This window comes from Artemia sp. Qi Xiang Cuo, chromosome 4 (genome assembly GCF_049724085.1).
Source record: "Artemia sp. Qi Xiang Cuo chromosome 4, ASM4972408v1, whole genome shotgun sequence".
Classification (NCBI taxonomy): domain Eukaryota; kingdom Metazoa; phylum Arthropoda; class Branchiopoda; order Anostraca; family Artemiidae; genus Artemia; species Artemia sp. Qi Xiang Cuo.
Genome location: NC_142797.1, coordinates 9,489,835 through 9,505,520, shown reverse-complemented (window position 1 = coordinate 9,505,520; position 15,686 = coordinate 9,489,835). Strand labels below are relative to the sequence as shown.

The window sequence follows — 15,686 nt, the reverse complement described above, 5'->3', positions numbered from 1 at the left end:
AAGGACATATTTCACAAATGGTATTTGACATCCACTGAAATTGTTTTTTTTACGGATTTATGAACTTACTGATTATAAATCCGAGACGATCACAATTAAAGATAAATTAACCTAGTATAATAATAATAATGATAATAATGTATTATTAAAGCTTTTTTACAGCCATATACAAAACAAAAAAGAAAAGAAAAAGGATAAATAAAATGAAGACATACTAAAATCACTATCCTCTTAATCAACATTCATAACTTTCAATGCAAAATTTACCACACTTACTACTGTCTGGGGTGAATCTGAACTTAAAATCCTCCGAAGTAGCCAATCATTACCCTCTTTCAAAATTTCTCCCCTTATGTGAGAAAGCCGCCGGCATCGCAGGAGAGAATGACCCAGCCCAAAACCAATCTCACCACATTTTAGACAAGTACGCTGCGTTTCCGGACCTTCTCTATTTTTCCAAACTTATTTTCCTTGTATTAGTAGACAATTGGCTCGAAGCTGAATCCATGTTTTCATATACTTACTAGGTAACCCCAGCTTCAAATATGCCTCCTGTCCATAAATCTGCTTTATATCTCTATACAAAGTAAGACTAGTCGACTTATCTAAAACTGTCCACCAAAGTTGAATTTCCTGGTCGTGCAATCTTGCTTGGAATTCCTTTATGAAGTTTTCTTGGTCCAGTGGTCCCTGTCCTCCATTCCACGCGTCTGAAAAGCCTGTTTCCTGTAGTATTTTTCTAATCTGTGCTGTCAAAGTGGTTTTACTTTTTTGGGTGAGAAGATCTATTAAATTAACCTAATAAATTAGGTTAAATTAGTATAAGTAAATTAACCTAAATAAATTTGTCAGGGACGCTCATAGAAGGTGGTTCAGCATCCTTTGAAATGAGAGAGGCAATGAGGAATCTCCAGAAGCAAGTTTCACTGTATAGTTTAGGCTGTAGACGTATCTCTGAAATTTTCATTCACGAACCTCAAAGATTAGGCCAGGGGGGGGGGGTGACAAATTTTAAGTTTTTCATTTTTCTAGTGGAAATTCAAAATTTTTTTTTTAATGAGAATACCAAAAGAAGGTGGTGTTTGAAATCTAGGGGGGGGGGCAGTCTTCGGATACAAGGTCCTTCCTGCCAATAAGTAAAATTAAACATAGCTTCACTAGCAACAATTAAGTAAGAATTATGTTGTTATTGTAGCTAGTTTCAAAGGAGTATCTTACTTCCCACAATTTTTTCTATCCCATGTGTTTTTTTTACCATTTATTGTCCTTTAATAAAATACCATAACTTTTTCATGCATAAATATACCTTAGTGTGCAAACCTTCCCAGACAGATTATTATGGGTAAATTCAATTGATCACTTGTCTAAAGGGTTGGATTAATTAATTACCCTCGGGAAATTTGAAGAAATTCGATTCCGCAATAATGTTTACGATTTTGCTTTTAGATAGGTGAAGTTAACCCTGCTAAGTTAGTTTTATTTTTGCGCAATGATAAAAGAGGAAGGGAATAAAATAAGGATTACAACACATTATGAACCAAAAAAGGTAAAAAAAAAAAAACTTTAAAATTCTATTTTGGGGGACTTTCCTATCTTGCGAAGTTGTGGAGTTAGGTGGATGAAACTCTCAGGATCTCTCAGGAATGCGTCAAGAGACTCATGGAAAGATATTTTAAAGCACCTAACTTCCCCTTTTCTCGCTCTAGAGGGCACTCACCTTAGGTGACCTTTAACAGACTATGTCATTAAAGTGAAACCTTGCGAAACTAAATCCTTTGCTCAAATAAGGCACACCAAAAGTGATTTGAGCCTCATTCCGGTAGCTTTTTGGATTAACTCACTCATGGGCGTACGAAGGGGAGAGGGGGGGGGGGGGCAGGGGGCCGCTGCCCCCCTAGAACTTCAAATTTACACTAGATATGGCTGAAAAAGCAGTTGAAAAAAGGTAGATGGTTAAAAAAGCCGTTGATAAAAGGTAGATGGTTGAAAAATTTGGAAAAAACAGCCAAAATGACACGAAAAAAGTCAAACAAGAAGCAATTATCCATAGTGTATTGGAAAGATTTAGGTCGAATCTAAGAACATTAATGCTGAAGCTTATTGATGATTTTTGGTGATTACTTATTAATAAAGATTTCATAGGTATGATTGAACTTGCTGGCAATGTAAGATTCTGTGAACTGACAATATTCAGATTCCTCCCCCCCCGCCCTTCATCACAGAATAGGCTCCGCCCCCCCTAGACAAGAAGCTACGTACATGGGCGTAGGGAGGGGGAGGCAGGGGGGGCAGCTGCCCCCCTAGACCTTCAAATTTACATTAGATATGGCTGAAAAAGCAAATGGTTGGAAAAGCTGTTGATAAAAGGCCCTTCATCCCACTATAGTCGGCCGCCCCCCCCTAGCCAATATGCTGCCTACGCCCATGGCTACGTACGCCCATGAACTCACTTATGAGATAGCTAAGAAATGGACATATCTTTAAGAGTCAGAATTTCATCCTGAATCCAAATATAACATTTATTTGCGTCGGAACTTACCCTTATTCCTTTTCTCAATCGTAATTTACAAGGTTTTAACGATCTATAAAATTATTTCTAAGATTTAGGAAAAAATCATTTATGTGGCTTAAAATTCTACTGTAATAACAGGAACTGTATTTTCAAAAACTAAAGCCAAATTAAAAGCTTAAACGTAAGGTAAAACATCTTTTTCAGAATTCAGATTAATATAGACCTATCATGTATGCAGTCTTCTAAGCCCAAGAAATGAGAAAAGGTTGGGCATAGTTGCTTGGCTATACCTTTACAGAGTGTAATTTTAGCCCGGGATTTATTCTTGAAAGTTTCATTCACCTAACTCAACTACTTTCCATGATAGAAAGAATCCTTTAAACTAGAATTTTATTGAAAGCACATTTCTTGGAACTTCTGTTTTTTGTACTTATATTTATGTCCTAGTCCTAGTTAGGTTGGCTGAAATCACTTTATTATTAAAATGACCATTCTAAACTATTATTGATTTGATTAGTCACCACTTTTTAATGATGATCATTTAAAAATAACTTAGTTATTTTAATTGTTATCTTAAGTGACTTCAATTCATAGAAATTAGGGGGATGGCTAAATGGGTTCATATCCGAAGAGTCAAGGTATAATATTTTTTCCAAATTATTGGGGATGGGGGCAATTGCCCCGTCCCCCCAAACAAAGCCCCTGTATTTTACCTTTAGTTGCGATAAGAGGTTAACGAAGGGCATAAATCAGACAGAAAAGGAAAAAGTATAACAAATAAAAAAATATGATTGGAAAAATTAGCGCAGCAATTGCACCCCAGTCCTTCGCCCTTCTTACCGGGCTAGATATAGCCCAAGCCTATTTAAAAGTTTCCTGATTTGTTTTTCGAATTGGGTTTACTTTGCATTAAAAACCAGCTGTTGATGAGAAACAAGAACAAACTACAATGGCGAGTACACAATATCAGCAAAGTTTTGCATATAGCCTAGCGCAGTATCTGGCCCGTTAGAGGGTTGAAGGTGCAATTGCGACCAATAGCGTAATTTCGTCAAAATTCTGGGGGAGGGGTCAAAGTTGCAGCCAATTTTCCCAAATCAAGTGAAAAATACAGTGAAAACTGAAAAATGGGTCATATATTACCATAAAGGCAGATATATACGGTACTTGTGCATAATACCCACTCTTTTATATACTGCTAGTTTCGTTACCTAACCTAGGTACCTCCCCCCTCCCCCCAAAAAAACACCTTAAATATCGTATACGCAATTAAAAACACGCTATAGTTTCTGTTGGTACTACTTTGTTAAACGCACTCTTTTATATACTGCAATGGAAAGCAGTCACGAAAAACCCGTTTTTGACGGGATAACTCCAGACACCGCTATAGAGTAATACAATATATAGCGTGGTTTTCATTGGGTATACGATATTTAAACTGTTGTTTTTTGGGGTTTAGGGAGGGGAAGGTACCTAGGTTCGGTTAGGTTACGTAATATTATATGCTATGTTTACCCCCCCCCCCCTAATGTGCAAATATATAGCTCAAATAAATTTCTAAACAATTATATATTCATCCTATTTTATTCCATTTCATTAGCATTAACCAAACTAGCACTATATAAAAGAGTACGTTTAACATTGGAGTACCTTTCTTTTTTCCTATTTGATGTTTGCCCTATATTAAACCTTACCCTGTTGGACGGTTTATTCCCTCTTCCACAGTAAATACTGTAGCTCGGGTTTAGTCTTAGGCTTTATTCAGGATTTTGCTGATTTTTGTTTCTTTGTTTGTTGTTTTCTTTTTTTTATTTAGCAGGCTTTGGTATTGAACCGACAGTTGATGATGTAACCGAGGGACTATATCTGGGCATTAAAGGGAGGGGGGGGGGGGTATAATTTAGCTGAAAAAGAACATAAATACAATTTACAATAGCTACCCCAATAAGAATGAAGTTAGAATTTTGTTGTTAACATAGCTAGTTAATAAATAACCCTTAAGCCATCGTTGCCATTTTTTCTTTTTTTTTTGGCACATGTGTTTTTTTTATGATCAATTGCACTTTTATAAAACATCACAAATTTTCTTTAATCATTGTTTTTATACGTTGATATACTTCAATGCGCAAACACCTTCCAGAAGGATTTTTGTGGCAGAATTCAATTGATCACCTGTCAAAAAGGGTTGAATTAATTACTCACCCTCAGGAAGTTTCGCGCAATTCGATGCCGCAATAATGTTTACCAATGTGCTTTCAAGCAGGTAAACCTTGTGAAGTTAGTTTTTATTTTCAGTAATGAAAAACGAAGAAGGAAATAAAATAAGGATTACAACACATTATGGACAGAAAACGGTATAAACTATTTTCCAACGTTTGCGTTTTTTACTGGTAGTTATGTCCTAGTTAAGCTGGCTGAAATTATATTATTAAAGTGACTATAAAAATGTTAGCTCCAATCCAAGAAAACTGATTAATGCTGAAGCTTATTGATGATTTTGGGTGATTATTTATTAATAAAGATTTCATAGGTGTGATAGAACTTGCTGGCAATGTAAGGTTTTGTGAACTGCCAATATAACTTCAGCCCCCCTCCTTCATCACAGAATCGGCTGTCCCCCCCCCCCTAGAGAAGATGCTACGTACGCCCATGCTTGAATACTCTTCCTAAATGCGTTCCAGTCCCACCTCCTCACCTCAATGGGGACAGAGGGTGCCTTTAGATTAGCCTATATGCAAAATTTTGTTGATTCTTTTTTTTCAAATTGGATTTATTTGGCAATATGAACCAACTTTTGAAGATATAAGCACAAAAGACACTGACAAACCACAAAATAAGCAAAATTATGCAAGGGCAGATCCAGAATTTTTTTTCGGGGGGGGGGGGGGTTTACAAATTTTTGACTTCTTCGGGGGGGGGGTTACCAATTTTTTACTCAGTTTTCGACTAATTCTACTGATTTTTACCTAGGTTTTACTAATTTTCGACTTATTTTCGACTCGGTCAAAAATTTCGTGGGGGGGCGGTTCAAACCGGGTAACCCCCCCCCCCCCTGGATACGGCCTTGAAATTATGTATACAGCCTAGTGCTTTATCTGGCTCCATTAGAGGTGACGGGACACCATTGCGAAGGCAGCGACTGTTATATTCCGTCAGGGTATTAAACAAAAGTTCTGATGATATATTTTTTCTACCTGATTAATACCCTATAATAAACCTTAGCCCATGGGCGTAGGGAAGGAGGGCAGGGGAGGGCAGCTGCCCCCCCCCGTGAACTTCAAATTTACGCTAGATATTAACAAGAACTTTTCGTATGCTGGAATTTTTTGTTGGATGTTACCTGGTAGATGGTTAAAAAAGCTGGAAATAAACAGAAATTTCCCAATATCGTTTGCGATATCAACATTTATGTTTTGATCTTCAATACTGATTTTCGGTCCGATATATAGATAGGAGACTGGCCCACGATGGGCTGATTTTGACTTCTTTAATTCTCCATGAATTGATTCAAGCGATAAGAAGTTGCTGAGCACGCCAAAGCAAAAGTAACTCATTCAATACCATCCTTGAAAAAGACAATTAGAAATACGCCGCCATTTTTTCACCTGGATGCCTCTCTATCCAAGTGTTCAAGAGTGCCAAACCTGAACCACCCCGGCACTGGTTCGGCTGTCTCTGGCTTACGTTTGGCCACCGGACAAAAGTAAAAGGAAAGTGACCAGGGGAACATTAAAGCTTGTTTTTCGGCTATAAAATTAAGAAAGAATATAGTCAGGATAAAAAACTACAAAATAAATTTCATTAAGGTTTAAAAAAAAAACTAAAGAGTATTAATTTCATATTATACATTGACTGATCAACACCAAAAGTAAGCCGCTACGCTAATCTTGGTGTTCTACCTGTCAGTGGTGGCAGTTTTATTTCAACTTCTGTCTTTAAGACACTATCCATCTTGTCAGTTAGCGCAAAGTCTCTTGCTCTAGTCTCCTTCCAAAAGCGGACCTTAAGTTCTTCAGTTGCTACTTTTTGATAATGATAATATTGTTAACAGAGCTCCCTTTCTTGCTCTTCAGCTCAATCAGAAAATAATCACATGCCTTAACTTTCTAAGCGTCAAATTAGAAGTTGCTGGTTGGGGGCTCGTCTTCAATGTCTATGCTGGGGTCTGAAGAGTTAATGTATACAGGACAATCTACGTCAGAATCGTCACTCTAACTGTAACTCTTGTTGCGAGAGACACGCTTTCGCTTTTTAGTCTTTTCACTTGTCTGACTTTCTTCCGTTCCAGGACTAGAGCTTTTTGGCAGATACAGCTTTTATCCTAGCAGTAATGCATTCTTTCATGGGGGTGTCAGGGAGCACTTCTGACTTTTTCATATTTTTTTCTGTTGATATTTTGTGATGAGCCTTTTGGAAAGGAATGGAGGATCTCTGTAACAAATCATCTGTTGGACTTTGCTTCTCATTTAGAGACAGAACCTATACTGTGTGTGTTTCAGGGTTTGTGTTAAAGGAGTCTCAATGTCGTACATGAGTTGCATTGAGCATAAAAACTTCTCTGGCAAGTGCTTCACTAGATGTGGTAGGCATTCTGTCTGAGACATATGACAAGAAGAACTGGTAATCCTTGAAAACATCTCTTATTGTGGGGTAGACACCACTTGCCCTGATTCCACTGATTATATTCTCAGGAGTGAAAGGCTTTAGATATGCTTTCCCAAGCAACTCAGCAATATTATACACTGATATTGTTTCACATTTTTGGGCAGTTATAAAACTTGCGGCTTCCTGGTTGTAGTAGGCCGTAAGGCGCCCCACGGCTATCCTTTCTAGAGGCTGTAGTTTGTGATTAGTGTGAGGAAGGACAGTTAAAAGGACAACACTACTATTTTTTAGCTAGATCAAGCAATTCAATGGTATATCGGCTGATCCAGTGTTCTAATTTTAGAAGTACAGGTGACTGTTTGGAGGGTTTGATTTTATTGATAAAATGCTGCAAGTAAAGCAAAGAATGAGAGGCAGTCATCCAGCCAGAAGTATTTTCTGAGCTGATCGTGACGGTTCCTGATAAAGCTCCCCTGAGTAAAACTTCCGGATACTGTTTTTGTGGGTAAGTAAGTAGAGGAGGGACTGTGTTCCCAACGCATTAACACCAGCACAGATCGTGGTCAACTGACCTCTTTCTGCTGACGTGACCTTCCCTACTTACTTCTGGCCTCGCTGTACAATGATTTTACCAGGCTTGTGGATGTTTTCAGACCTGATTCGTCAAAATTTCAAATGTCTTGTGGTCTGAACATGTGTTTATATAGGCCTCGCGCCAGGTTGCTAAAGAAAGCTCCTACACTGTGACGGTTGAAAGCAATTGTCCGTCATAGGCTTGTACTTTCTTGCGTTCTTACTGATAGATTTTAAGGCAATCCATAAAACTACTGTACTAATCTTTACCTGTACTTCCTCCGCTGTCTTTGCAGTTCCGTTATCCGGTACTTTTGTACTCTTAATAATGGCATAAGTGTATGCAAATTTACACGCTTCTAGGGGAATACAGTCGAAAGTATATCAGCTATTGTTTTCAAGTAAGTTTTTAGCCCTTTTTCTTGTTCCTCTCTGAATATTTATCATGTGTTGTAACAGGGTATAAAGAAACACCGGTCCAGACTTATTACAGGGATATTTAGCTTCTCAACTTTTTTTTTGTAGTGTTGCAGTGGTCCTCTCGGGACACCCATGGCACTTCCAGAGAATCCAACTGACTTCTTGTAGAATAAAACAGAAAAAACTGCTGTTTTATTTTCTTCTGGATCCCAGTCACCTTCCTTTCTTTTCTCTTCTGTTTTACTTTTAAGCATTTTATCTTGAATGAAATTTAACAGGAAAGAATAGAACTTCAGTTTACCTACTGTTCTGACAGGATTAGACAATGCCAGAATTAAAACAAGTTTGGGTTTTAAGCTTGCCTTCAACCTTTAAATATGCTGTTTACACAGCTTTTACAAGCATAGCCCACGTTTGGACACCTTGGTACGGCATGTCGAATTTACCCCGTGTATTGTTGCCGAACATGGGAGTTCGCTATCCCGCAGGATGAAAAAAATACTAAAAGCAAACTCGTGAAGATGGCACGTCTCGGAAGCTGCCAAAAACAGGCAAATAATAAGAGAATACAATGTGATTTTACAACGCGAGTTTTCTAGTATTCGTAATTAGGAGTAGGCTTTCAGACAAAATTGAACGAAATTCCAGAGTTAATCACCATAAAACCTGATTCAATCTGATATTCTTGGTAAAAGTATTATTTAAGGTCAGACATTTTGAAAACATACACTGCCATCAGTCAGAGCTTTTATTATCCACCAGAAGCCCCATAGGTTTTTATATTGAAACTGTTTGCTTTGGTTAAACGTGGGCCGTTGTCCCCTATACCAATTTTGATATTGATTTGTGTCAAATCGCTTTTGTGGTGTTTATGTTTTCTGGATATTGGAAGTAGGAAAGTGGGTCTCTTATATTATACTGTTGCAGGAAAAGTAGAGCCTGGAAAATGTTAAAGGCCGAGTTTTAGCGAAATATAGAATGACTAGTTTCTAAAAACCAATATTCAAAGGACCTCGGTAAGTATTAGTAAGACCTCTCCCCCCTCCATCACAGAAGCGGCTGCCCCCCTCTACACAAGAGGCTGCCTACGATCATGCCTTAGCCTGATTAGAATACACTCTATCCCTTCTACTGAACCCTAAGATCTATAGCACTTTGAGTGAGCAAAAAATGGAACTCTGAGCAGAACTGTATAATTGGGAAGCGGAAACTTAGCAGTTTGGTTAGCAAAACGACGGGGATGTTTGGTATTTGTCTGTCATAGCGACCCCACTCAAGAGAGGAAGTTAGGTTAATCCTAATGAAATATACCAACACATGATGAAAATATCATACTTTAGAAACAAAGTTATGCTATATATTTGCACATTAGGGGAGGGGGGGGGGGTAAAGTAAAGCGGGTCTGCATACAAAATGTGCTGGCTACAATTAATCTGCATATTATGAAGTAAGAATTGTTTTCTAGCTTCACACTGTCCAAATACTTTACCCCCTCTCCCTTAATGTGCAAATATAAAGCTCAAATCATATAAGTCTAATGTATTCTGTCACTCGCCACTTGTTTTCCGCTGAGCGTAAGGTAATTATCTCTTAATACAGATAGATGAAACGGTTTGCTCTCGAGTTTTATACAGCGTACTTCTTGAGTGGGGTTGCTGTAACAGATAAGTACCGGATGTTCTTTCCCGGACGATTTAGATTATGACTCTTTTATATTTGCAAGGAATGATTAAAAAGAATTTGCAAAATTACTATGTGAAAGAGAGACAACTCGTGAAGATAAGGTTTGTTAGCACTTACACCCTTTACCGACAATGGAAACACAGAATACTTTTTTTTTTCTGGAAAATAGAGATAATAGTATCTCCCTCGTTTCAAGAACGGGATAAAAAATACTTGGGAAAAGAACTGCTTAATAAATGCAGCAATTCTGACCGCAAGGTTTGCTTTACTGCTCTGCTCTTGCAACCCAGATATCCTTTCCCAGTGTGTTTGGCTAATCAATGAACAGAGTTAAGACTATAAAATTGAAGCAAGTTGCACCTCAATTTTACCATGATTGCACTAAAATCGACCCTGGTCGACAAAATGGTAATTAAAAATGGCAAACCTGTCGGTAAAATTCATTGAATCACCCACACTAAAGATTTGGCCAGTGATGCTTCTGGGAGGAGAGATGGCATGACATTCTACTCATTCCAAGGAATAGAATAAAGCATTGGATTAGAGTTGAAACAAAACTCAAATACGGCACACCTTGCACCTGAACGATTTATGGCGTGTTTTTCTCCATATCAGGGCTACTAGTACTTCGATAGTGGCGAAGACAGCAGAAGTAGGAACTATTACGAAAAAGTAGATACATCTACAACCCAGTGGCGGATCCAGGGGGCTAGGGGGGTGTCCCCCACCCTAACGTAGTCTAAAGTAGTGTAATTTGCTTAATTAACGCAAGTTCGCGTTAAATAAACTTGCTCCTAACGCAAGTTTATCAGATCACCCTATTTTGTGCCCCCCCCCCCTCAAAAAATCCTGGATCCGTCTTTAATGCAGGTTATTTTTCATATATTGTGAAACGGTAATAGGGTGTAACCCAGTGGTAGTTTTTGTTATAGAAGCCTAAATTAATTGCAAGAATATATCTGGTGTCCGTAATTACGCAAGTTTACGAAAAAATGGGTAGCATAACAATACTTAACACCCTAGAAATAGGATCAAACCTACTATTGTCATGTGTGTGTTTTTTTTATGTAGTCTGCTTTGAGCTAATCCTATGTATATTTTCAATCCAGGTTGTTTAATATATTATGAAACGGTTAATAATGTATTTCTGTTATGCTTATATAATCAAATCTTGTATATGAACGATTCTCTGGACTATTCAGTCTAAAAATGACCAGTGTGAACCTCACTCCTATGGATGTAGAAGTATGTGTAAGTGTTTAAATTCTAAGTTGGGCCAAAAAGAAACAAGAATTGGCTCTTCTAACGTTAACAATCTTTTTCAATAAGTTTGCTCAATTATTTTTTACATTTACTTCATATCGGAATTTCTAGAAAGAATTATCATGAATCATGATTGTCAAGTGCGGAGCATTCCTTGGCTTATGACGGATTGCAGGCTTAATAAAGAGTGATGAGTTTCTCATAAATTAATTTTGTTTTCTTGGCCACTTCATATCAAAGAAATAATCCTAAGAGCTTGGAAGGGGGATTCTTCAGTCGGAAATTCAAAATTATAGTGCCACTTTCGAGGACCAAAGGAAAATTAAAGCCAACCAGCCCCCTTCCATACCCTCTCTCCTAGGGGTAGCTACGTAGCCTCCAATAATATTGGTAATCCCATAACGAAATTTTTGTCAATATATTATTGCCAGTATATTTTAACCACAATAGCCAATATTGTTATGGTTAACTTTTTAATTTTTATTTATTCTTTTTGGATTTGTATCTTAAAGAGCCATCTTTATTCACCCTTTTCTTCAGTATAGTTCCACATAAATGACTCGTTATTAGTGTTGATGTGATATACACTGTGGGCCGTATATAGGACTTTATAGGCCGTATTTTGGATACTGGCATTTATATAGGGCCAGATGAATTGTCTAAGGATAATTCTAGGTACTCATTTGACTCCCGCACATCAGACAATAAGCTGTATGAGAACATGGCTCAATCTTACTCTCCAGGTTTATGATGAAAGAAAGGTTAAGGATACACGTGATGGCCCACAAATTGCCAAAGATTGTGCTTTTTAGCCATCTGTCTGGAGCTGGATTCTCTCGAATCTGATGGGAAAACGTCATAAGAACAGATTTAAAGGGAGTTGGACTTCATGAGAGGGGTTAATGAGTGAAACTCTAACAGAGCTGGGTGATGAGGAGCTTGTGCAGCTGTGTTGGCCTCAAGTGACTTGATGCCACAATGAGTTGTTAGTGCTATTCGTAGTAGACGTCACACAACTAAATAAAGGCAAGATTTTTCTCGTAATTGATATACCGAAATTAAGTAAGTTTTGTAAGATTCATCTCGGGAAATATATATTCTCTTGTATAGATTATTCTTGTTAACCATTGTAATCCGTAGGAATAATATAGTTCAATCCCACTATCTAGGGCTATGATGAAAGAAACACTAAGATGGATAGGACACATCTTACGGATGAAGGATGACAGATTGCCAAAGATTGATCTTTTTGGCCATCCATCTTGAGCCAAGCGAAAACCAGGTTCTCCCCGAATGGAGTGGGAAGAGGTCACAAGAACAGATTTGAAATAAATTGCAACTCAATAGGAGGGGGTAAAGTGAGGGGTACCCATGTTAGGGAATGCCTTACATTAGGTGGCTCGTGTCAAGCGTAGCCGAAGTGCGCCTCGTTGGTCTAAGGCGGCTTGATTATGCAATGAATTGTTAATAACAGTTGCCGTTTTTACCACTCATTACATCTATTAAAGTTTTGAATCACAATGGAGTGCCTTACCTGAAACGATGGTTTTCCATGGAAACTGAAGTTTTGCCAAGAAGTTCAATTCATGCTTGGGGTTTCCAAGTTTTACAAAAAGTATTATTTATGTTAACCAGCTTACCGATATGATAGTAAATGTTTGGTAGTTATAAAGTAATATTAAGAGTCAGTAATTGCGGCATGTATGTTATCTGAAAACTATTGTCAATATCTAGTAGTGTGGGATAGTAGTTCGAGATTAATATGCACGAAAGTCTAGGAAAGCTGAAAGTGGAGTGTAAGTACAGCAAAGCTTAAAATATGGCTCGCTATGTGGGACTCCTGCGGTGTCAATAGTTATTCATAGACTTAACTCCAATAAAAAAAGATAAGGTCTCTCGCTGACTGTATCTAGTTTTTTTTCTTTCTGTGTATAGTTTTTTTTTTTTTTTTTTTTTTTTTTTTTTACTTTCTCATGGATTATTTGTTTATTTTCCCTTTTCTTGTTTTTTCTTCTCTACTAAAAGAGTCGATAGTTTTCGGTTCATTTTTTCCTCTCTGTTTATTATTATTCTCCATGACCACACTGCCTTTTCTGTGACGAAAACAATAAGAATTCCAAATAGGGATAGGTCCTTTTATTAGAAAGTGAAACGAAAAGATAAAACAAAGACTCTAAATATTTCGATGACACAGTCGGTCATCATCATCAGTAGAGTTACTAACTTATCAAAATTAAAACAAACTGCTTTTATACTAAACAAAATAATCACTTCCGGGTCAAAGCAAGTTACCGGTCCATTGACTTAAAAAGTTCACTATCTGTTCTTGAATTTTTTATACTGCGTTGAGTAAAGGTGGTACAATTTTCTTCGAAATTGCAGGTCAAAGCAGGTTACCGGTCCATTGACTTATAAAAGTAGTTTGTTTTAATTTTGATAAGTTAGTAACTCTACTGATGATGATGACCGACTGTGTCATCGAAATATTTAGAGTCTTTGTTTTATATTTTCGTTTCACTGTATAATAAAAGGACCTATCCCTATTTGGAATTCTTATTGTTTTCGTTTTTTTTTTTAAACTTTTTTGTATTATTTTTCTCAAAAATATTGTTTGTTTTTATTTATTTTGGGTACATTTTTCGGTATTTTTTCTCTTTTTATTACTTCGGTTGTGTCGTTTTTGATGTTAGTATTTTTCTTAACTTGTAAATGCCTTCTTCAGGTCATTAATTTTCATTTTTTTACTTTATTTTTATTTGTTTATTTTTTTCATTTTTGTTTCTCCTTCCGTGCTAATGGTTCCTTCCAATAATAACTGCTGTGCTATTAGTTATTTATGTGTTTGTAATCCTTTAACAGATTTTTCTTTTGTAATTAATTTAAGTAATGATTTCTTTTTGGTCCCTCTGGTGACTTGAATGGACTCCATGTAAAATCTGCTTTTTTGAATATTTTAAGCCATGAGAGTCGCCTTTGCGAGCTTGAAAATAATCCTTTTGGTGTAATTAGTATAGTAAATAGTTCTGTGGGTCAGGCTAATCAAAATCCGATTAATATAAACCCTATTTGTAATAGTAAATATGTTTCGGATTTGGTGGGGGGGAGGAGGTTACCAAAGGAAATAATTTTTTTGACAGCACTTCAGCTTAATATTCAGGGTCTCTCCTCGTCAATAGATAATTTGAGACAAATTGTTTTGGATGGACAGCCTGATGATGTCGGTTTATGTGAGACATTTTTGGAGTCTGGCAATGAAATGCTATTGGATATCCATGGCTATAAAATGGAACGTATAAACCGCTGCAAGATGGCTAAAGGAGGTCTTACCATGTATATATCTTGCAATTTGCATTATTGCTTGCGTGATGACTTATCAAGGAATTTTGAAGGTATTTTCGAGTCACAATTTATAGAAATTAGATCTAATGATATTGATCTAATCATAGGCAATATTTATCGTTCTCCTAGTGGGGCTTTTCCCTTGTTTCTTCGGAACCTTGAGGAAATACTTGACATAATACTGAAACGTCCGTGTCAGTTAATCATAGTGGGTGACTTTAATATAAATTTGATGGATTCAAACTCTTCAGCTTCAGTTGATTTTCTTTCAACCATGCTTGCCGCAGGTACTCTACCATCTACATCCATCCCCACGCGAGTAACTAATGTCACAGCTTCTTTGATTGACAATATCTTCTCTACACTTAGTTTGAAGGAAAACTCAATTTTAGTTAGTGATATCTCCGATCATTTTCCAATATATTCTCGATTCAGCTTTAAACAGTGGAAGAGTAACCGGGCTCAGGTGTTTGATTCCTATTCTGTTAGGTTTGGCGAGAAAGAGTTATCTCTTCTTGGGTCCAAATTAGCGGAAAATTCGTGGAGCTTGGTTGATAATGATAAGGATTTTTCTCGTTTATTTGAGTCCTTTTACGGAACTATAAAAGAGGCTATTCTTAGCATTTGTAAAGCACCACCTTCTAATCAGAGGTCTAAAAGGATTGCTCCTCTAAACCCATGGATGACATCCGGACTTCTCAAGAGCTGGAGAAGGAAAAATAATCTCTGGAGAGCTTATAAATGCGCTACACTTTCAGCAGGTGCTATTCGTCTTTGTCAATTCAAGATCTACCGGAATATATTTAATTCCTTGTGTAGGAAAGCCAAGTCTCTGTATTATCTAAATAACTTTGGTGCTTGTGGCAGTGATATTCGTAAAACTTGGAAGGTAATGCATTTTCTACTTAAACCTAGGTCTCAAACTAGCTCTTTACCTGTGAGTCTGGTCATTAGTGATAGGGCTGTGGAGGGTGAGCTTAATGTCCAAGAGGCATTAATCTTCGTCTTTGCTAATATTGGTAGGAATATTACTTCTACAGTTACTTTGTCTCGGCTTTAGATCTTAGATTTTTAGATCTCGACTTTAGATCTTACCTCGGCCCATCTTGTCTTAAGTCTATGTTTCTAGAGCCAGTAACAGTAAGTGAAATTACTAAAATTGTTAATGGTTTGAAAAACTCGTCTTCATCTGGGCCAGATTCTATCCCTACTAAGGTAGTTAAATCTATTTTTCCTTCAATAGTATTGCCTCTAACAAAACTTGTTAATCTTTCATTTGAATGTGGTGTTT

At 37.1% G+C, this 15,686-nt stretch overlaps 1 protein-coding gene across 2 annotated transcripts in view; it reads left to right on the top strand.

Annotated features, from left to right (window-relative positions):
- Positions 1-1,454: 1,454 nt before the first annotated feature.
- LOC148952763 (uncharacterized) overlaps positions 1,455-15,686 on the top strand; it is a 50,042-nt gene continuing 35,810 nt past the window's right edge. Inside the window, exon 1 of one of the 2 annotated variants that reach the window (XM_089088072.1) lies at positions 1,455-1,546. In XM_089088072.1, coding sequence (XP_088944198.1) covers positions 1,490-1,546 — 57 coding nt within the window. In that variant the 5' untranslated portion in view covers positions 1,455-1,489. Of the gene's footprint in view, positions 1,547-4,783; positions 4,867-15,686 lie in introns of those variants that run through there. The other variant, XM_089088071.1, reaches the window with a different exon arrangement.